Source organism: Bidens hawaiensis, unplaced genomic scaffold (genome assembly GCF_021521415.1).
Source record: "Bidens hawaiensis isolate Kalapana, Puna unplaced genomic scaffold, B.hawaiensis_p1.1 tig00002759_1, whole genome shotgun sequence".
NCBI lineage: Eukaryota > Viridiplantae > Streptophyta > Magnoliopsida > Asterales > Asteraceae > Bidens > Bidens hawaiensis.
The window spans coordinates 907,211-930,243 of NW_027491149.1; the positions used below are offsets into that span (position 1 = coordinate 907,211).

The following is a 23,033-nucleotide window of genomic DNA, read 5'->3' on the forward strand; positions in this document are numbered from 1 at the left end:
GGATTATGTGTGTGTTTTTTATGGTGTAGGCTAAGGTGTGGAATGATGGAGATGGAAAGGATTTAGTGTTTAAGGGGTATTTATACTCCCTAAGCCCATGAACCTTAGGCCCATCTTCATCTAAGTACATATTATGTTCCATATATTTTTTTCTTTGTTAACTAAATGGTGGTGGCGGTTTAAGAACGAACGAGGTAAACTTTGGTGGAAGATTATATGGTCCTTTCATCACTCATCATGGTCGTGGTCTTGTATTCCGGCTAGACTCTCTTGGGCTGGTCCATGTAGGCATATTGGTAAAGTTTTGTTGGATCTTCAACAGACCGGAGTAGAGTTAAATCAGATGATTCGAAGTGATGTGAAAAATGGGCAGAACACATGGTTTTGGTTGGATTGTTGGCTAAATGTTGGGCAACTGAAAGACCTTTTTCCAAACTTGTTTTCAATTGAAAAGTCGAAGAGGTGCACGGTGGCTGATCGATTATTCATGGTGGATGGGGTAATTTGTGGAAGATGGGATTGGAGTAGAAACCCGGTGGGTCCGGTTCTCTTGGAGGAGTTTAGGGAGATGCTAACTATGTGTCAACATGTGTTACTTGAGCCCGGTAATGATAAAATGTTCTGGTGCGATGACCCCTCAGGTGAGTTTTCGGTCCGCAATCTAAAAAGCATATTGGTGGAGAAAGAATTAGTCAAGCCCGGTTATGTTTTTGAATGGAACAATTGGATTCCGAAAAAGGTGGGTTTTGTGGCTTGGCGAGCCGTGCTCAATAGACTTCCGACCTTTGAAGCTCTGGCAAGGAGGAACATTCCGGTAAGTTCAACCAAGTGCCCGGTTTGTGGTATGGAGGAGGAATCGGCCGATCATATTCTTTTCTTGTGTGAAGTAGCTCAAGCGGTGTGGTGTTTGATTTCCCAATGGTGCAAGGTACCTCTAATTTATGCTTTTAGAGTTCAAGATTTAGTGGACCTTCATAGGAATATGTCGGCTCCAAAGGATAAAGCTAAAGCTTTTCATGCGGTTTGTCTAGTTACAATGTGGTGTCTTTGGAAGAAACGAAATGATCTTGTCCACAATGGGGCCTCGGTTCACTTTCAAAGTCATTTCGAAGAGATTAAATCTCTAAGTTACCTTTGGATCTAGATTAGATCCAAAAAAAGAGGGTTAACTTGGGAGGATTGGTGTAGGTTTCGGTTATAAATTCGTTGTTAGTGTTGTATGGTTTTGCTTTTGGTGGAGAGGCTTAGTTTGTATTTTCACTCTTTGCCTTCGTTTTGGTGGTTGTATTTGGCGGTTCTAGCTTCTTGCTAGTTTTAATAAAAAAATTTGTTGGTCGTTCAAAAAATTTATTATTATTATTATTATTATTATTATTATAACATAAATAATATTTTGATATTATTCCTAGAAGTTGGGATGTTACATTTACTACTCACGCAACCTCGTGTTGACAACATTATTTCTATTTTTTAAGCATACGCGGGTTATCATTTGAACTAGTTGCAAGATTTGGTGAAGAATTTAGGATTGCTTATGTTAGCAGAAACGTATTTAAGACTAAATCAAGACTTGGTATAACTTAGATATTGAATTATCTTGTTTATATGAATTATGTACTTTGTATTTGATTTATTTGAACAATTAAATTAATTTAATTTAATAGATATTGTCACTTTTAAATTATTGCATGATACTAACTTGAAGCTGTGAGCAATCAGCTCACGCAACGTTATTTCCGCCTTAGGTTGAGGCGTGACACCTATAATATTTACTCATCATGGAAATCGATTGGTTTAAAAATTAAAACATTCCTTGTCACCTATATAATTTATCATATATATGTATATTTCTTCCCTACGGTCGAGCAATGAATTTTGTTACTTCAAGTTGTTTAGTCTACTATTCTCTTTTAAAGATTGAACAATGTGAGTTGTACACGTTATCTTATTTTTCTACATTATTTGTAAACTATAATATTATTATTTAAATCTCAATATTACTTAAATATTTTCATTAAGATACTGTGGTGTAGAATGGGGCGGAGGAAACCCAGGGAGACTACTTTCTTCGTGTCAAACTTACCGGAAGGAGCCACAAGTACAGAACTCTAGGCAGAATGCCTTAAGTTGGGGACGGTCTCGGATGCATATGTTGCAAGGAAACTAGATAGATGGGGAAACTGGTTTGGTTTTGTCCGATTCAAAGGAGTGGTAGATCGGCAAGAGCTGTTGGTTAAGCTAAATAGGATCATTGTTTCAAATGCCAAGATTGACGTAAGGTTGGCGAAGTTCGACAGAAACGGTAGGAAGGTGGAGGAGAAAGGGGCGAAACAACCGGAGGTGAGACAGACTAATGCGTCGTCGGCAATTCCGGAGGTAGTAAAACAGGCACAATTTAGAAGTGTGGGAAGGTCTTATAAGGCGGTGGTCGAAAATGAGGGGGTTCCACGGAAGGTAGTGGAGGTGGATGAACCGGAGGTACCGATTATTAAGAATTGTCGGCAGCGGACGGTGCTTGCGGTTGCAAAAGATATGCAAGCTTTATGTGATTGTAGATTGATTCTCAAAGAGGCTGGTTTCGAGAACATTGCGTTATCATATGTGGGGGGGACTGTCTGTGCTAATTAGTTTTAAAGAAGCCAAATCTGCCAGGGAGTTCGTCCGTGAGAAAATTGAGATTTGGGGGTCCTATTTTGAGTCGGTAGCGGTTTGCGATGGTCAAGATATCGCACTAGATCGTGTTGTTGGTGTGAAGGTAACTGGGGTGCCACTGACGCTACGGGATCCTAAGGTGTATGAAAAAATTGGGGAGTTGTTTGGGAAGATCGTGTGGCCGTCAAAGTTTAGTTGGGAGTCCACCGATAATTCCACGGGGATGTGCTTTATCCTTACTAGTTATCGGGGTAGAATCGATGAGGAGGTGAGCTTAATATGTAAAGGCGTGCAATACGCGGTTTGGGTTACGGAGGAGAAGAAGTCGTGGCTGCCTGTTTTTGATGATAATGACACATCATGTGGAGAAAACACTTCAAGTGCTCCAAAAATGAAAAAGATGAACGAGTCGACTAATCCGGTGGGAGATAACACCGATATGGAGGAAGGGGAATTTAGACCCGATAACTTGGGAGAGGCGACTGGCCGGGTCCACACCGGATTGAATGGTGAGACGGAGAGTCCGGTGAGGGTGGCAGGTGAAAAGTCTAACGTGGATGGCGCACGTTCTGGTGAGCAGTGCATGCATGGGGAACAATAAATTGCAGGGGGGTGGAGAAGTGAGGAAGGAGAAGTGGGTGCGGGGGCTAAAGACGAGTCTCGGTGTCCATTTCCTTGCTATTCAGGAAACAAAATTCTGCTCGGTTTCGAGACATCGAGTAAGTCGGTTTTGGGGGAGAACTTGTTTTGAGTTTGATTCGGTTAACGTGGTAGGAAATTCGGGTGGATTGTTGTGTATTTGGGACCCATCTTTCTTCAATAAAACAGGGGTAATAAAAAATAGAAGGTTCCTAGTGATTAGTGGGGAAATTAAGGCCTCGGGAGAGACTTTGAATGTAGTTAACATTTATGCTCCGAATGATGCGTCGGAACGTAGGGCGTTATGGCATACACTCTTGTGCATCAGGGGCGTTCTTCCGGGGTTATGGGTTTTCGCGGGGGACTTTAACGAGGTTAGAGATCCGTTGGAAAGATGAAATTCGAGTTTTTCGCGTCCAATGCGGTGGCTTTTAATCAGTTTATTGAGGCAACAGACCTAGTCGAGTACCAAATGGGGGGGGGGCAGTTCACATACGTTTCGGATCACGGTGATAAGTTCAGTAAATTAGACAGATTTTTGGTATGTCGAAGGTTTATGATTGGGTGGCCGACGGCTTCATGTACGGTTCTAGATAAAGACTGTTCTGACCACCAGCCGGTCCTGCTCTCAGTCGTTGACGTTAACTTTGGTCATTTACCATTCAAATTTTTTAACTCCTGGCTTCAACTTTCGGTTTTTGTGGAGTTTGTCAAATCGGAGTGCGCAAAGTTTTCGTTCTCGGGTCCGGCAGATTTAGCGATAACTATAAAACTTAGATGGTTGAAATATAAGATTAAAGATTGGTTGGCAAAGTTTAGAAAATATAGAGACGGGGAGTTATTGGCGAAAAGGTCGAGAATTCGAGATTTAGATTTGGAGGCGGAATCCCGGAACTTATCACAAGCTGAATTAGATGAAAGAGCCCAATGTAAGTGTTTCGTTCAAGAGGTTGAGAGTCAAAACTTAAAAGGATTTGCAACAAAAGGCAAAGGTGAGGTGGGCGGTGGAGGGCGACGAAAACTCGAGTTATTTCCACGGTTTACTAAATGCAAATACTTCTAATAATAGGCTACATGGCCTAAATTCAAGTAATGGTGAATGGGTGGATAACCCCAGTATTTTGAAAGATATGGTGTTCGGTTTTTTCGCGGATAGGTTCAAAGAACCGCTAGTGGTAAGGCCAAATTTTGTTGGCACTGGAATGTCCCGTTTAAGTACGGAGGAGGCGGATCTCTTAGTGAGGCCTTTTACACGTGTGGAATTAAAAGAGGCGGTGTGGGAATGCGATGGGGATAAGTCGCCGGGGCCGGACGGTTTTAATTTTAAATTTTTGAAACGGTTGTGGGGCTGTTTTGAAGATGATTTCTGGAAAATTTTAACCGAGTTTTACCATAACAGTTCATTTAGCAATGGGTGTATGTCCTCTTTCATAGCCTTAATCCCAAAGGTGAAAGATCCAGCGTGTTTAGCCCAGTTTAGACCTATTAGCCTTATTGGATGTTTAAACAAAATAATATCTAAGGTGCTGGTGAATAGATTAAAGACAGCCATTGGTAAGCTGATTTCGGAACAACAGTCGGCGTTTTTGTCACAAAGAAGTATTCTTGATGGCCCATTAATTCTAAACGAGTTAGTGGCTTGGTTATGTAAGGCGAAAAACGAGGTATGATTTTTAAGGTTGACATAGAGAAGGCGTATGATTCGTTAAACTGGGGTTTCATCGACTCCGTTTTGTCTCATATGAACTTTCCGGTTAGATGGAGGTATTGGATTTCGGCGATCCTTAAGGCTGGTCGGGCGTCAGTATTGGTGAATGGGTCCCCGAACCAGGAATTAACTTGCCATCGGGGTCTCCGCCAAGGTGATCCTTTATCACCATTCTTATTCATCATTGCCATGGAGGCGTTGACCAAGTGAATTAACGTCGCATCCCGCCGCATCGCGGGGTGCAAGCAACTATAACTAAAACACAGTTTTAACATAATGATCACGTATATGTAAAATGGTTACATGTAAGATTAAGATAATTGTTTCATAACTCTTACATGCCAGTTAAGCATTAAGCACCAACTCACTAAGTTTTCACCAATTGAGTTGACTATGTATTCCTAGTTTCCTACTCTTAAAAGTTCAAACTAACTGCACCAACTTAAAATTTCTGCTTAAGCTTTCCTGGATTTACCAGCAATAACTGCAGTTTCAATAAGTTAATGGGCCAACAGTCAAACTCATATACAGATCCTTCATCCTTCATATTTAGTATTTATATAGATTACAGACCTTTTGTGTGACACAGTCTCTTTTAATTATTAACTTTATTTTCTTTAAAAATTCATGTCGTGTAGGACTGAAAAGCATGATTCTTATTTTTTTTTTTTGTAAAATTGTCAGTTCAAATGAAGTTTTGTATACTATTTAAAAAACACTATTTTAAAATCCGTTGTATGAAACAAATATGTGTATGACTTTAGAAAATCATACTCAAACCAGTGAATCCATTAATTCAGATTTAAAAAGTATGCTTTACATAAATCAATACAATCAATTAGACTAAACTGGACTCATAGCAACTTGTATCAAAGATATACCTTTTTTTAACTCAAAATTTTGTAGATCCGTCTGGAAATGTCAATCGACCGAGTTTTCTCTCGAACTCAAGAGTATGGTGAAACTTCACATTGACCTACTACAAAATGAAATAATAAATATATGAAGCAAAAGAATAATAAGACCGTAAAAAACCATGAAGAAAAACCTTAAATCACAAACAAATAACACCTTTGAATCACAGCTCACGTTCTCAATTAAGGGGTTAGGGTACGCGACCACCACCATCTAGAGTTGAAGATCGAACTTGGCCACGATGATAGAGTCAGAAACCGCCCTCAAAAGCCTTAAATTTAACAGCCACCACCAAGCGTAAAGAAAAAATCAACCACACCGAAAATAACTTATAAATGGCGCAATTGATTATAAGCAGACACTTGTAAAGAGGACCACACTTCTAGTCCACTCTTTCATGTAGACTTGCCAAGTTTTACTTACAACCGATGTTTGACAACAAACAATAATGAAAACGATTCTTAAAAAAGAAATATGTGTCCCAATAGTGTATTTGCATTTCTTAATTATAGTTGTAGTACTTCCCCATACAGAAACACCATGTTCTTTTAGCTCATCACACTGCAAAATATAACAAATTGTATATTTGTAACTAACCCCCCCCCCCCCCTTTTTATTCTATAGTGAATTCATCAAGTTATGTTAGAACTGAAAATTTGACCGACTTATGTATTGAAAATTACCATAAAAGCCTCTTAATTTCATATTTTTTAACTTTATCAAATAGAAACAATATATATATATATATAACAAAAGCGAGTTACCTGAAGTTGTACATAAGCATAATCAAGAGTCGACATAACCATAATGGATGAAGTTCTACAAAAAGATAAAGAAAAAAATCAAACAGCAAGCCGGTCAGTATAAACCATCTTCAATATCTGAAGTCTAATTCTGTTACCTCATCGTATTAGGCGAAGGTCAATCAAGCAATGAGCCGGTTCAGCCCCCGATCACTGAACCCCTAAAAGAGTTCCAAGCAAAGGTAATTCACAATTAACAAACCCTAAAAGAGTAAACGAATTCACAATAATGACAAATATTGAGGAAAGGATAAGATCACGAACCTCAAAGCTATGGAAATGGGAACCGACATCGAGAAAGAAGTAAGAACAATCCAAAGAAGAGGTCTTCATGTTCTTGTAAGTCAGAGGTCATTAGGTAAAGAAAATAACACCTGTAAAGAATTGCTAAAACAATAATGAAGATTCGATGAACAATTTGCGCTTATTAAGAAAGGGTGCGACGGTGGTAGGACAACAAACTGATCCAACTAACCACATATGGTAGGAACATTCCGGAAATTGTGCTTCAGTTGGTTGTACATGAGTCTTGATGAATTGTACAATTAGCTACCGTACTAATTGTCTCACATTCAAGATTTGCTTTTTAAATATATATATATACTAGTATTTTGACCCCCGGGGATTTGAATGTTTCAAATTCAATAAAGAAATCAGTTTGAACGAGCCGTTTGACATGAACAAATTTTAACCGTCCGCACTTATGCTATTGTTTTATCATTCATAAGCAAGTGCAGATACAGAATTTAAATCAAGTTGCGAGTGTCCTCAAATGTTGCCATTACAGAATTTGTATGTGTTTAACGAACGAAAATCATCAACATACCAGATTAAAATTTCATCTGCTATGAGTGGTGGGATAAGGTTGTAACCAGAAAGGCATTCTTCAAAGATGCCTGCAGTTACCAGATAATATTTATTAATCCTATTAATTATATATCAATGAATTGCCTTTCCTTGATAATTCTACAACAAAATCCCCCAAATTAAAAACCCAAAAACTCCAAATTCACAATACGGAATAAGAAATCTTTTTACCAATGACTGGTCCTTGTGGTTTTCAAGCAGCGTGTGGCTCCAACTGATCATCGGAGCAGGATCACAATAGAGAGAAGGTTAGTAGCAGGGAGCGGTGGATTGGATGGTTATCAGAATGAGGGCACGTAAACAGGGAGGAGCTCACACATATCATAACCGCAAGCACGTGAAAAGGGAATGGCTTTGGCTCGCAACTTATGCTTTGAATAATTTGATGGATTTCTCACATAAACATACTGTTCACAAGGGAAACCGGCTGCTTTTTGACAGTTAGGTTTGTTAATCTGTATTAGGGTTTGTTAAAGAGCCCCATGATCAAGACATTCTGCAACCAAATCATAAAACTGAACATATATAGTCAATAACATTAACAACTAACCGACTGATTCACTCATTAACTTAACTAAACAACTCTATTAACCCAAAGCAACATTTTACATAAACATAATAACTAACACACCTCTAATATGATATACCATCATGATGATCATCATCTCATTCACTTCTTCACCTTCTTGGTTCCACTTGCCTTCTTCGCAATCGCCCCCTTGGGCTTCAAGCTCTTCACAGCCGCCTTCTTCGGAGCCTTTTTACTCGGAGTAGACTTCCTCGCAGCCTTCACCGGAGCCTTAGCAGCAGCTTTAGCCTTCACAGCCGGCTTAGCCTTCACCGCAGGCTTCGGTTTAGCAACAGTCTTCTTCTTAGCCGGCGTCAATTTCTTCACAGTCTTGGTTTTGGGCTTGGAAAGTGGTTTCTTCTTTGCCGGAGCGGCTGCAGGAGCTTTGGCAGCTGGGAGCTTGTAAGAAGCCTTGACCTTAACTAGCTTACCCGCAGCAACCAGTTTCTTCAACTGGGTCAACAAAACCTTCTTAAAGTTGGCTGGAAGATGCTTCTGATTCTCTTCGATAAACTTCGCGATCGCGTACTGGCTTGAACCGGTCCTTTCCTTTAGTGTAACAAGGGCTTCCTTAATCATCTGTTACACAATCAATATTAATTCGAGCATGGTTGGAATAATCATGCCTAGACACCCAATCAATCGACAGTAATTACGAAATAATACGTTAATAACTTATAAAAAAAACCATAGCCAAGCCCGAGGACTCGATACTAATAAACCGTTTCCAATAATAACTAACAACTAATATTATACCTCAAAGTAAGGTGGATGCAACGAAGGGGTTCTGGGTTTAGCCTTCACCGATGCTTTCTTAACTTTCTTCGCTTTCTCAACTGCCACGTCAGATTTTGCGGCTAGGTCGGCGGTGGGGACTGTCGGGTCATGGGTGGCCATTGGGTTTGGAATCGGAATAAGATTGATTACGTTGATATGACAATATTGGGAATATTAATTGTGTGTGAGACGATGGTGGATTTGTGTGGATTTAAATAATACGGAGAACGTGGGGTATATCCGAAAGCTGAGATCTGATTGGTTGATAAAGGGGTCACACGGATCGGATACCAAACTGGAATTTAAATGTCAGCGGTTGGATTGTTTTTCATCAACGGTTTATGGTGCCTTAAAGGTGGGGTGGAGTTAATAGTTTGGATGAAATGTTTCATTTTGGTGTGTTTCTATGGTTATATGATTTGGTTATAACATGATTTTTGCTTTATGAAATTTTATGAAATTTTGTGGGTTAGTGAGGAACTAACTTAGCTTTCTGTAAAGTGTTTAGTTAAGATGTGAAGTTGGGTGGATTGAGAGATATTGGAGTTGGAATGTAGGATTGTCAAAAAAGGGGTGATACTTGGAGTTGTTGATGGTTTTGAGTGATCCTAAGCCAATGCTTTGGTTTGATTTTCAGTTTTGAGATAGGGATCGGTTCTATGTTAAGTTAGGACTCCATAGAATCGAGAATTATGCGAATCCGACGAGATTTGAATATAGATATATGCGTTTAATTGTTACTCAAGATGAACATACTTATATGTTGTCATATAGTAGTGTAATTTTTGTTAATATTTTACATGTTTGTTGATTATACACGTTTAAAATATACGTTGTTTATATATGTATTCAATATCACTACTGCATTTAGAGTTTTGTTGATAGTTCTTACGTTTATGACACGTATCAAAAACGTTTTCAGTTATACATCTATAGAGGATTTTATCAATGTTTCTAGTGCTTTATGAATATATCAAGATCAGGAGCCTTTGGGTGCAATGGAAAACTTACATATTTATCTTTCTTAGGTAGAAATAATGTTAATATCACGAGTTAACTTTATAAACCTTAAACAAAGTCACAAGTTAATGTGTTACATAAATTTTCCTTAAATAAACTATTTATTCAGTCAAGGTGGTGTGTATTCCTTAATGGGTTAAGCAAAATCAACTTCTTTACTTTGTTCTTTGATCTTTTGGTACTCATGGACATTTATATATCTATTTTAACTAAACCAAAAAACTTAGAAGAATAAAGAGAAAAACCATTACAAAACTAGTAATCCTTAGCTAGAATGTTCAAGTATAAATTGTATAATATCAATATATAGAAATGGCTTTTGTGTCCGTATAATGACAAGTCTTATATATATGGGGAGTGTTTACTTATAACCCGTAGTTATTTTGAGAATCTATAACTTGTCATGGGCTTAATTGTGAGTAATTTAATTTACATTAAATGCATATTATAAAACTGTAAAAATGAATTTTTTTTTCTCTCCACTCTCCTTACTCTAGTAATCTAGTTTATATGTGCATTTATATACAGTGTAGATAATACATGTAGACGGGATACCAAAAACTACTTTAATAATAATATAATCTCAAATATACTTTTACGTATATAATCTTATATATTATATATGTTGTGTACGTAAATTCAGTTTACACCATAAATCCAACTGGCTATAAGAACATTATCACACAAACATGCATTTGTCATGGCCGGCTCTGAAAAGACGAAATTTTTATTGGGTCAAAGACGAAAATTTTTTTGGACCATAAGTAAAAAAGAACATTTTTATTTTGTTTAAACAATTTAATTTTAAGTTGGCTTACTTAGTAGTGATTTGAGTTGTGTAAAAAACTTGTGTATAAAAAATAACATAAAAATGTCTCAACTAAGACTTGAACCCACAACCTCTAGGTTAGAGGTCATGCCTATTTGCCACTAGACCAAACTAGTGGTTACAAAATTATGTTGAAACATTGATTATACATAATCTTTTTAATAAAAATACATATATATTTTTTTTAAAAAAAAAATCGGGCCTAACGGGGTGTCGGGCCTGTGGCCGTCGACTACCCGGCCACACCCTAGGCCGGGCCTGGCATTTGTGTATATAAGAACTTGTATGTTCAACAATTTAAAATGACTAATATTAAAACACATTCATAATTTACACAATTAATCAAAGAGAAATATTTTACATGTTATATGCATGTGAATGAAAATTCTGAAGCTAATATACATTATACACTATTATGGTCATCACCAATGTTAAAAGAGTCTTGGCAAATATCACTGTGGTTCCATCATCAAATGAGATGGAAAACATCAAAACGTATGAATATGTTAATATTAATATATAGTGTTTGAAACGTTATACATGAGTATACAAGAAAACAAACAAATTCGTAGTGTTACTTAAATCTATTTTCCTTGTCACCGTACACATTAGAAAAGTTCAATTGGGAAGGATTGGTGTTGAGTGAAAGCCATGTTAACACAAGGGGATTCGATGACAATCAAGAACTAATCTTGAATGTGTAAAACAAAAAACAATTATGGTTACTTTTTGATTTGTAGCTCATGTACGTACAACAAGGAACATAGCACAAAAACTCTAATTTGATTGCACACAATTGTAAACACAGTTAACTTTGACAAACAAAAAGACACAACCTTTTCATTAAGAAAAAACGAACAACGTAAAAACTTAATATAAACCAAGGTATCACCCCCTTAATTCTAGTCCTACTCGTATTCAAATACACAATTTGATACCAACACAAAAAGGATTTAAGATAAGACTAACTTAATTGAATTAAGACTAACTTATTAATAAATAATAAACGAATTATTATTATTTAACATCTCCTTCAAGCCACCCCATGAGATTTACCGAACCGCCCTTAAATATCGACCCGTTGAACACCCCCTCTCGATATTTACTTCCTTCATGCATATGCGAGTACAAAACTTCACAAGCTTCTCTTTTGGCAAACTCTTTGTAAGCATATCAACGGTTTGCTCCAACGTGTATTAACGTATTTAAAATCAATTTCTCCATTAAACAATTTTTCACTAACAAAGTGATAATGAACTTCTATATGTTTCCCACGCCCATGAAAAGTGAACTTCTAATAATATCGAAGACACGCTATCCTTGTACAAGGTTACGCTCTCGTTACTACCTTGATTTAACTCATTTAGAAAACGAACCAGCCACACGCACTCTTGCACGGTCATATTCGCAGCCCGGTACTCCTCCTCGGTAGTCGAAAGTGACATCGTAGACTGCCTTTTGCTACATAAAGTAACAGCACTTGAACCAATCAAGAAAACATACCCGATTGTACACCGTCTCGTGTTTAGATCTTTGGCCTAATCGGCATCGCAGAATCCGATTAGCTTCATACTCGGCTCCCTTTTAAACTTAACACCATAGCTCATAGTCGACTTCACGTACTGCAACACTAACTAATCATCTTCAAGGTGCGGTTTCCTTGGAGCTTGAACGAATCTGAATCTGCTAAGCACACCAACAAAAAACGCAATGTCGAGTCAAGTCAAGGTCAAATAAATAAGACTTCTAATTATTTGCCTTTACATGGTTACTTATTCCAACTCTTATCCTTCTTCGGCTCAAAGAGGCTCGTTTGGTTCCATGGGTACCCGTATTAGTTTACAACTTTCCATACCGAATTTCACCAAAAGTTTAACGACATACCGATTTTGGAGAAGTACAAACCCATCATTTTCGTACTCGAGCTCTAGAACTAAAAAGTGCTTTAACTTTCCTAAGTCTTTCATGAAAAAACAAGTGCACAAATATGTGTTTTTAACTGCTCCACCACGTAGACTAAATCGTTGGTTATAATTAAGTCGTCTACATAAACGAGGACAACAACGGTTTTGTTACCTTCAACTCGGACGAACACACTTGCATCGCCTATTATAGGAACAAATCCGTTTAGTTCAAAACACTCACCAATCTTACCAAACCTAGGCCACAGTGATTGTTTTAAGCCGTAAATTGATTTCATTAACTGACAAACATAAGTAGGAAAATTTTGACTTACAAAACCTCTCGATTGATCTATGTTTATTACTTGATCTAAATCGCCATATAAAAACACATTACTTACATCCATTTGCCATAAATCTCAACCTTTGCGCGCAACGATAGCTAAAAAATTACTCGAACCGAAACTGGTTTATCTACGGGACTACACGTATCTTCATAATCGATCATGTACTCATGTGAAAAACCATGTCCCACTAATCGAGCCTTATGTTTTTCTATCAAACCGCCAGCCCGTCTTTTATTTTTTAAAACCCACTTAAACGAAATCGTTTTTACATCACCCGGCTTCGGGATAAGATGCCAGGTCTCGAAACTGGCTAAAGCATCTAACTCTTGCTTCATTGCTTCCATCCATTTAGTATAACATATAGCTTGTTCTACCATCTCCAGCTCTGTATCTTGAGTTACAAGTAAGGCGACATTTTCATACTTCGGGTTTTGTTTTCTAACTCGATCAGACCTCCGGACAGCTGGTACATCACCTTTGATATTGACCGGTTCGATTGAGGTGCTGGTTTGACCGTTCGTTTGACTAACTGACAACCCGGTTCGGCATGGATCAGATGTGGCATGTTTCGTGTTCCTGAAAATTCAGGTTCGTTGTTAAGTGTTTGTTCAGATTGTTCTCCTAGATCGTTGCCACCAACCTAAACCGTAACATACTCATCATACTCCCTTTGTAGGTCATATGTGTTGGGCAAGACTTCTTTACTTGGTGACCACACTGATGAGTTTTCATCAAATATTACATCCCGAGACACGTTAATTCGCTCGGTACTCGGCTCACAACATTGACACCCTTTCTTTTCATTATCGTAACCAACAAAAATACATCCCTTGCCTTTTTCTCCAAATTGTGTCTCAGATGCCTCAGGATGAGCACGTAACACACGCATCCAAAGACCAAAAAATAACTAGCATTCGATCGGACTTTGAACATTTTTTCGTATGGTGACTGATAGCCCATTCCTTGAAGTGGTAATCGGTTACTTACGAATCAGTGGTACATTGATTAAAACAAGAAATCTGCTCTTTGATTGAAAAGTGAACCTGAACTTTGATTGAAACGCGAACATGAAATTCGATTGAAATATGAGCGTGAAAACCTTGCTCTTGATACCACTTGTTAAATATAAAACAAGGGAGTCGATGACAATCAATAACTAATCTTGAATGTGCAGAACACAAAACAATTACTGTTTCTTTTTTTATTTGTAGCTCATGCACGTACATCAAGGAACAGAGGAAAAAAACTCCAGTTTGATTCTACACAATTGTAAACACATTTGACTTTGTTTTCTTTGCAAACAAAAGATTCCAACCTTTTTATTAAGAAAAAACGACCAACGAAAAAAATTTAATAAACCTATGTGAACCAAGGGTTTATATAACACCGTTAATTCTAGTCATACTCGCATTCAAATACACAATTTGATACCAACACAAATAGGATTTAGGATAAAACTAACTTAATTAAAATAATACTAACTCATTAATAAATAATAAACGAATTATTATTTAAATCTCCTCCAAGCCACCCCATGAATTTACCGAACCGCCCTTAAGTATCGTCTCGTTTAACAAGCCACAATTCCCGCAACTGTCACAATTATTATTTTTCTTTTTCCCTAGGTTAACTAGTAGGTACCCATTACTCAAAGTACCCTCCCAAAGTGAAAAAGATGTGTTTGTTAGGTTTGATTCTTCTTAGTTGGGTTGGGTGGGCTCGAAAAGAAATGTCATTCCTACACAAGAGACTATGTACCCCTCTTCCCAAAAGCTTCGCATGGACTACTTTACGACAATAGATGAATGCCCGTAGGGGGTTTACATCATAAGGCCTATAGCGGAAACAAATTTTCCCGTCGAATTTAAGACGCTCAGCTCCACAACATATGGATTAGCACGCTTTTGACAAGAACATAGAATAGTGGAGGATCTGGCACTGGGAACACAACAATCATTGGAAAATCGTGAATTAGAGTTGTTATAATGTACTCTTTCTCGTAACTTCTCGTACAAGACAACCCACTAAAATGCAAATATATAAAACTAATAATAATTTACCAAGTGAATAATTCTAAATCTCTATTGGGTCACATAGTTTTTTTCATTACTGGGTCAAATTTTGTTTTCTTTCTCTTTAACCAATTTACATTTTATCCTAAAATGTAGTAAAGTTATTATACTACCCCTAAATATTAATAAATCTTTTTTCCATTCAACATATGTTTTCTCTTCTATCTCTTTTTAATTCCTTTTATTTAACCTATTTTAACCTAAGCTAAGTTTTAATTATATTGACATGTGTTTATTTAACCGTATGACTTTCTTATTTTTACGGTCATTTAGGTTAAAGCCGAGATGGTTTATACTAAGTTACTAACATAACGATATATCAGGTTATGAATACACCCTCATTGCGTAGCGTGAGCATTGCACACTAACTATACATACATGTCATATAAGGTTCTACAATTGTAATTTGGGATTAGTATGTTTGGGTGATGGTGCCACATGTCGATTGATGATTGGTCTCTTTTTTTTATACTAAACTCTTTCAAATAATTCGTTTGTTCTTAGAGTAAGTGATAAAAACGCCAAATAAATTATATACAGTTACCTCAGACTAATCTCCCACATACAAATTTAACCCAAACGTCGAATCTTCACAATCCCCAAACACAGTTGGTAAACCAAATACTTATGAAAACAAACTTGAAAAAAGAAAAGAAAACATAAACCCTAATCAGCCACAAAGAAACCTATTTGTTATATGGTCTACCATAATCTTCCCACACTTCCACCTCAGCATCCCATTTTTTGCATCACCTAGCTTTAGTGATTGTGTCTTCTTAATGGTCTAACAATCGATTTCGTATGGTCCAAATGCAACCCTATAAATGTTCTCTTTAAATCTTCTTGGGAAAATTTTATCACACGATATTCTAGAGGCTGCCCTACAATTGCACCAACATGTCTGAGCTTGGTTGGCTACATCACTATGCATTCATCATCATATGTATTTACTATAATGAAGATGAGTGAATGTGATTTCTCAGGCCTTCATAAAGGCAGTTTACATGAAAGGAAATGAACTATTAGAGGAGTGATATATGTACATGATGTGTTGGAAGTAGTCAAATAAAAACACTCTAATCTTGACACTAAGTAATAATAAATTCTAGACTCATAAACTTAACTGAAACTATCAACCGACAAGTGTACCGTTCGACTCTAGTATAGCTAAGTAAGTCCGGATATTGAACCCACAGACTCTTTAATTACGTAAATAACTAATTAGACTCAACTGACTGACACGACTATTTATTTATTATTATTAAAGGGGGGGTAATTAATTATTTAAAATCAAACTAATAAAATAACTAATTAAGAAAAATATAATTAATAAAACACAAGACAAATTAACTTGACTGATTCAGATGATGATGAAAAATCACCTAGGCTTAAATCCTCATAGTTTCAGTTATCAAATAGTAGTTATGGAACTGGGATCGTAAAATAGACACCTAAAAGATAATCCGAACAGGAACCCTGACTCTTCTGAAGAAGACACCTATGGGTTTCTAATAAGGCGGGTGTTTGGGATTCCTTATTTTACCTCCTTATAACTTTTCATTAAGTTAATAAGTTACACTTTTGTAACTTATGGAACTTTTCCTCTCACAATATAAGTAATCCCAAACACCTTATTACTTTTCAAAAAGTTTATAAGTTATAAGTTGGTAAAAATAAGCAATCCCAAACACCCCCTAAGTTTTAAGACACACCAGTTTTATAACTTAAACTCCTGTACGATTATCTAATTAATTATGAAAGAGTACCTTTATAGTGAAATCCTATCTTACAATGTGAAAATCAAACGTAATTTAATAAACTCAATTGACTCGCTAGACAAGGTTAATTAATCAAACATAGACGGACTCCTAACGAAGAACTAATTCTAGCAATCTTAATCAACAAAGATCTAACAATAACCTATCACCTTACAGATTTCTAGGTTAGCAGCATACTTTTATTTGTTTGACTAATAGTATTATTCCTATGATCTTATTTCAAATCAGTCATAAACTAGTCAAGAACACACAATAAATGACCTAACAAAATCCTATTATATGACAGACAATCACTAAGGATAATGTGGAATAATAAAGCTCATCAACCAAAACCAAGCACACATATGCATCAATCAAATAAAATCAAATAGTTTACTGAATCATAAAACCATAACGAAAAGAAATAATCCAACTAAAATCAAAACATCAACGATCGTTCATCATAAGCCTAGGAAGTCTATAAAGTTTAGCCTAGCATCTTAAAATAAAAGAATATAATAATAATAATAATAATAATAATAGAAATCATGGTGAAAATATGAAACACGAAAGATTAAAGGTGATAAAACCCGCAGTCTTCGATCTTGAATGTATAGCTTTTCACCGTGTGATTACTTGCCTTCAAAAGCACCAAGAATCTAGAATAATTGTTCAAATAAACTCCATATTTGTCTGGTGGTTGAAGGTTATTTTTCAAGTTAAAGTTAAGAGTGTATTTATAGTGACTACGCCCAAAACCTGGCAAAAATCGGAAACTTAATGGAAAAGTGGTCTGGTCGCGCTGCGCCACCAAGTATGAGGTAGCTGGTCACGCGGTGCGGCATGCTCCAATGGGGGCCGGTCCGACTGGTTCATTTTCTGATGCGTTCCAGCTTCTCGTTTAGGCTTATTTTGACTCGTTTTTCGCCCTTTTCAACTACGGTTATCTTCCGGAACCTACCAAACTCAAATATGTTAGTAGTACACAAATATTAACTAAAACGAACAAAAGCTAATTAAATATCATATAAACTATACAAGGGAAATATATATGTTTATCATTATATCAGTATACAAATTGGGAAATAGTTCTAGAGTTATCAATAACATGATTTGAGGAATATTTCATTCCATTGATGTAGTAGAATCCTCTAATTTGGTTCCCATGGTATCTCATTTTCCTATACGCCTTTGCAAAATAGAGGATCCATCAGATATGTCAATCTTGGACCTATTCTGTAGAAACGGTGCACGAGATAAAGGCTTAGTAAGCATGTCCTAAGTTGATCTTGGGAGTTTATGTGAAAAACTCATAACTAACCACCTATACATGCTCGCGTACAAAATGATAGTCAAGTTCCACATGCTTCATGCAAGAATGGTAAACAAGATTGGCACACGAATACGTAGCTCTTGTATTGTCACAAAATAAAGTGGGTATATTGCTAATAGGGATGCCCAATTCTGCAAGTAGGTTCTTTAGCCAAGTTAATTCTGCAGAGGAATTGGCCAAGGCTTTGTAATCGGCTTCCGTAGAGGACCAAGAGACCGTCTTTTGTCTTGTTGATTTCTAGGAGACATGTTTGTGCCAAGATAAATAACGTATACCATAGTAGATCGATCAAAATCATTTATATCACTCTAATTAGAATCTGAGAAGTCTTAGAGATTTAGAGAGGATTTGTGGCTTATAAAGAGACCATGATGAATAGTTCCTTTAAGGTAGCGAAGGACCCATTTTAAGGCTTATTAGTGAGCTTGTTTAGAAGTATGCATGAATTGAGATAGTTTATTTATAGCAAAGGATATGTCGGGATGAGAGTAGGCTAAATAATGGAGAGAGCCAACAAGTTGACGATACTCAGTAGCATCAACCGATGGGGATGGGTCGGTAGGAGATAAGGGGTTGGTGGCATTGAGAAAGGTAGTGACATCTTTAGCGCCTTCCATGTGGAATTGATTTAAGATCTCTTGAATGTATTGATGTTGTGACAAAAAAAAACAGTTGGTATGGGAATAACTTCAACACCTAGGAAGTGATGAAGCATGCCTAAGTCCTTAATAGAGAATTTTTTGCTTATAGCAATTATAAACTTGTCAACATAGGGTTATTTCCGGTAAGGACGATTTCACTAACACACACCATAAAGTAGCAAGTAAAGTGGGTGTTTGGTAGTTGAAGAGTGAGGCATCAAATAAGAATTTGCGAAACCCAAACCGAAGGAAAACATGGTGAGTTCAATGCACCAAGCACGCAGAGATTGTTTCAAACAGTATAGTGGCTTTTTGAGTTTGGAAATATGATTAGGAAATTGCGGGATAACATAGCCCTGTGTTTTGGTTCATAAAGACATCCTCATAGAGTGTTCCATGAAGAAAGACGTTGTTGACATCGAGTTGCGGTAACAACCAATTTTTGGAAAGATTTATGGAAAGAATGGTGTGGATTTGTGATGGGTTTTACAACATGGCTGAAGGTATCAAAATAGTCTTTCTTGTATTGTTGAATAAATACTTTGGCTACTAAATGAGCCTTGTAGAAATGGAACCATTGGGGTTACGTTTAATATGATATACCTATTAGCAACTAATCAGCGTTTGATTTTTGGAGGGTACCAGTTCCCATGTTTGATTTTGGATGAGTGTATTGAACTCGGAATCCATGGCATTTCGCCATTGAGGGTCTTTTGTAACTTCAGTATGAGTGGTAGGTTAGAGAGTGGGTGGGAGTTAGTGAAGAGTTGCATGGTTTACTAGGTTTGGGTTGAAGTGTTTCGAATTCATTTTCTTGATCGTCGAGGGCTAAGTGTTTGGTGAGGAAGAGTGCGTCAGAGTGGAAGGTGGATCGAGTATAAGTGGTATAGAGTTGGAAGCAAGATAGGAGGCAGAAGATTTTGGTGGGGTGTTTTCATACTAAGCATGCGAGTGTGAGAGTTTGGATTCAAGGGAATGGGTAGATTGGAGTGAATCATGGGAGGTGGGTGTGATGCTAGTCATGGATGGATTGATGGGAGTTTGTGTTAGAGAGTGTGAGATGGGTGTGGTTGAGGGTGGGTGATTTACGTTAGCATGGAAATATAGTTATGGAGAGGGGTAGGTGAATGTTTGGTAAGAGTGTTATGGTGAAAACAATAAGTTTATATTGATGGTGGAGATGAAATTGTCGGTTGTAGGAATAAGATATGAGGAGGACCTTCATTTTTAAATGAAAAATGTGGTCCACGAATTCAACATGACAAGAGTGGTGAGACGATGAGAAACATGATCATAACACTTGAAGGCGGATTTGGAATTTGAGTATGTGACATTCTTCAAACTTCGGACCCGAAAACCCAGTCCATTTAATTTTTATTTATCTACTTATTATTATTATTATTTTACTTTTACTAATCAAATTTTCGTTGCTAAATAAAAATGACGAGTATTAATCATATTCTCCGAATGTGTTCTATTTTCGTTTACCTCGTTACACGGGTTATGTTGTTCATTTAAGAATTATCAAACATGTGCAGTTTGACCCTTAACATCTTTTGTTTCCACACTCAAACCACAAGGACCAATGCGCAAAATTTTTAAATTCTTTTTTTTCTTTCTTCTTTTATTTCACTCCCGTCGAACCAAACACCCTTCCCCTTGACCCTTGATCCACAGTCTAAGCTTGATTTTACGGAATTGATCACGTTTACTCGTTAATTGGTCAATGACAAGTTTAATTACCATCTAATTATGTTAAATTGCAGCCAATTGACACTATTTAACGTTATCACGAACCGAGGCTTACATGACCCTTAATAAATTATAAATACTTGTCCACAGTTCAATTCACTTGTGCTACACCATCCGCTCATAATTCTGAAGCTAAACCTTCAGTCAATTTCACCTCAGAGATTGTTAAAGATTGATTTTGACTTTGTGTTCTTGGCTGAAATCCTAATATCTTGTTCTCCTTAAATTAGTACCAAAACCAGGTAATTGCTACATGCTTATGGTTTGGATTTCACAGGGGAAAAAAGCCCTCTATCAATTTCCATCGACAGAGGGCAATTGTAACATCCAAACTTTCTTCGGTATGTAAATGAGTTGGGTTTAATTAAATTATAGAAGATAAATGCAATTATTTAAAGTATAAGGGGAATAAGTGTCATTAGATGAAAAATAAACATGAAACCCGAACCCATTCCTATAAATGTAGCCACCATCTCATTCATAGACATCCTAGCCTCCAAACTCATTCTTTAATAAATTCCCGTTTTTGAGAAAACAACACACAAAGACACGAAGATTCCTGGATATATAACCGTCGGATCGGTCTCAAATGGCATACAAGTAAAGATTCCGACCGATCAGATCATCAATCAAAGGTAGAGAAGTCTGGTTTTTATCAGCAAAACCGTAACAGCTAAAAAAGGAAGTTTCCAGAAATTGTTCAGCTTCTTTGGCGACTGTAGCTGCAATTTTCGGAAACAAAGAGCTGATGGGTTTGTAGATCGGGACGAGATGGTTCCTTGGCCGCTTGAATCACTCAATTCCGAGTTCGTTTGATATGGTTTTGGTCTATTCGAGTGATTTCGAACATAAACCTCAAAGGTACGTTTTTGTTAAAAATATTTACTTTCGGTGTACAGATTTGGTGAAAATTTGTAGGATGACAGAACGGGCCACCATTATTGATATAGTAAGGAACTTGCAAGTAAACGGGTTAGTTGGGTCGTTTCGGGTAAACGAGTAGTGTTCGGTTCGTGAAAATGACGAGTAAATGAAGTCGGTTTTGCATGAAACTTGGTAGGATAGTAAATTGGACCTTATTATGAAACAAAAAAGTAAACGTGAATGTAAAAGAGATGTTTGGAATGAAACATGACAAATGGGTAACGTTTGAACCCAGTTAGTGCAAAGAAACAATGTGGTTAAAGTCCAAGTCTCATTTATTATGCAAGACGGGCAAAACGAGTCGAAAAGAAGGATGGAATATGATGGGAATAAAATCTGATTCAAATGAAAAGTAATCGAATCGAATGAACAAAGTAATCGAAAAAGTGGGCAAAGTAATCGAATCGAGTGGGCAAAGTAATCGAATCGAATGGGAAAGTAATCGAACTAAATGAACAAGGTAATCGAATCAAATTCTATTCGATTAGAATCTGTCATTCGATTAGGATCTGCCATTCGATTAGAGTCCATCAATCGATTAGATTTTGCCATTCGATTAGAATCCGTCATTCGATTGGAATGGTCATCGATTAGAACTGTCATTCGATTAGAATGATGATTTGATTAGATTATATAGTTAGAGGTAGTTAATTGATAGCTATAATTATTACACAGTTAGCCGTGTACAGCTAAAGAGGGGTATTATAGTTAACTTTGAGAAGCACAGGACACATGTGAGTTTCTAGCCCCCTTTCCTTGTTATGTTTTTTAGGGATGTGTGCATACTCCTCTGTGGTTAGTTAATACACTTACCTTAGTTGGTAAGTGTATGCTTTATGAATGTTTAAGGAATGATGTATGAATGATATTGACATTATAACACCGTGAAAATTTCGAGTTCAAAATACCAAGTTTCTAAAGTCAAATGACCAAAAATGTCAAAATCTAAACCTTAGGGTAAAAATGAAAAATCGGGTTTCCTGACCCATCGCGATACGCGATGAATCAGAAGGGAAACCCATCGCGTATCGCGATGGGTTGTTTGACACACAAAGCACGTTGCGTGCCACGTGTCCACACATGGCATGCCGTCTGCCACGTGTCGCGACGTAGCACAACGCCTGCCACGTGTCGCCACGTGGCAGATCTATGGGGTGATGACGCAAGCCTACGTCGTGATACGCGACGGGCTACTCTAAGAGGCCATCGCGTTTCGCGACGGGCTCCTAAAATTGCCTATAAATAGTGAGCTTCGGGTTTGGTCATTTTCACACTCCAAATTCACTCACCTCTCTCTAAACCCTAGAAACATACCTATGATTACCTCGAAGTTCTTGCCTCAATTCCTCGTTTTTCGTGCCAACATTCCTCGATATTCGTGCCACTTACCACCGACATACCAGTCAAGAAGGAGTTACCATTCCGAAGTCCCGACGACTTATCTCGTGAAGCGTGCCAAAGGTGGAGAAGTATCGGCGTGTATCGTTTTGCGTGCCAAGGAAGAAGTATCGAAGGAAAGGTGTTTGAT

At 37.2% G+C, this 23,033-nt stretch overlaps 1 protein-coding gene across 1 annotated transcript; it reads right to left on the bottom strand.

Moving 5' to 3' along the window:
* Window positions 1-8,231: 8,231 nt before the first annotated feature.
* On the bottom strand, window positions 8,232-9,060 carry LOC143621001 (uncharacterized). Its single transcript, XM_077092541.1, has 2 exons — window positions 8,909-9,060; window positions 8,232-8,731 (listed from the first exon to the last, which is right to left on the bottom strand). The coding sequence occupies exons 1-2, from the start codon at window positions 9,047-9,049 to the stop codon at window positions 8,255-8,257; spliced, it is 618 nt and encodes a 205-aa protein (XP_076948656.1). The 5' UTR covers window positions 9,050-9,060; the 3' UTR covers window positions 8,232-8,254.
* Window positions 9,061-23,033: the final 13,973 nt, after the last annotated feature.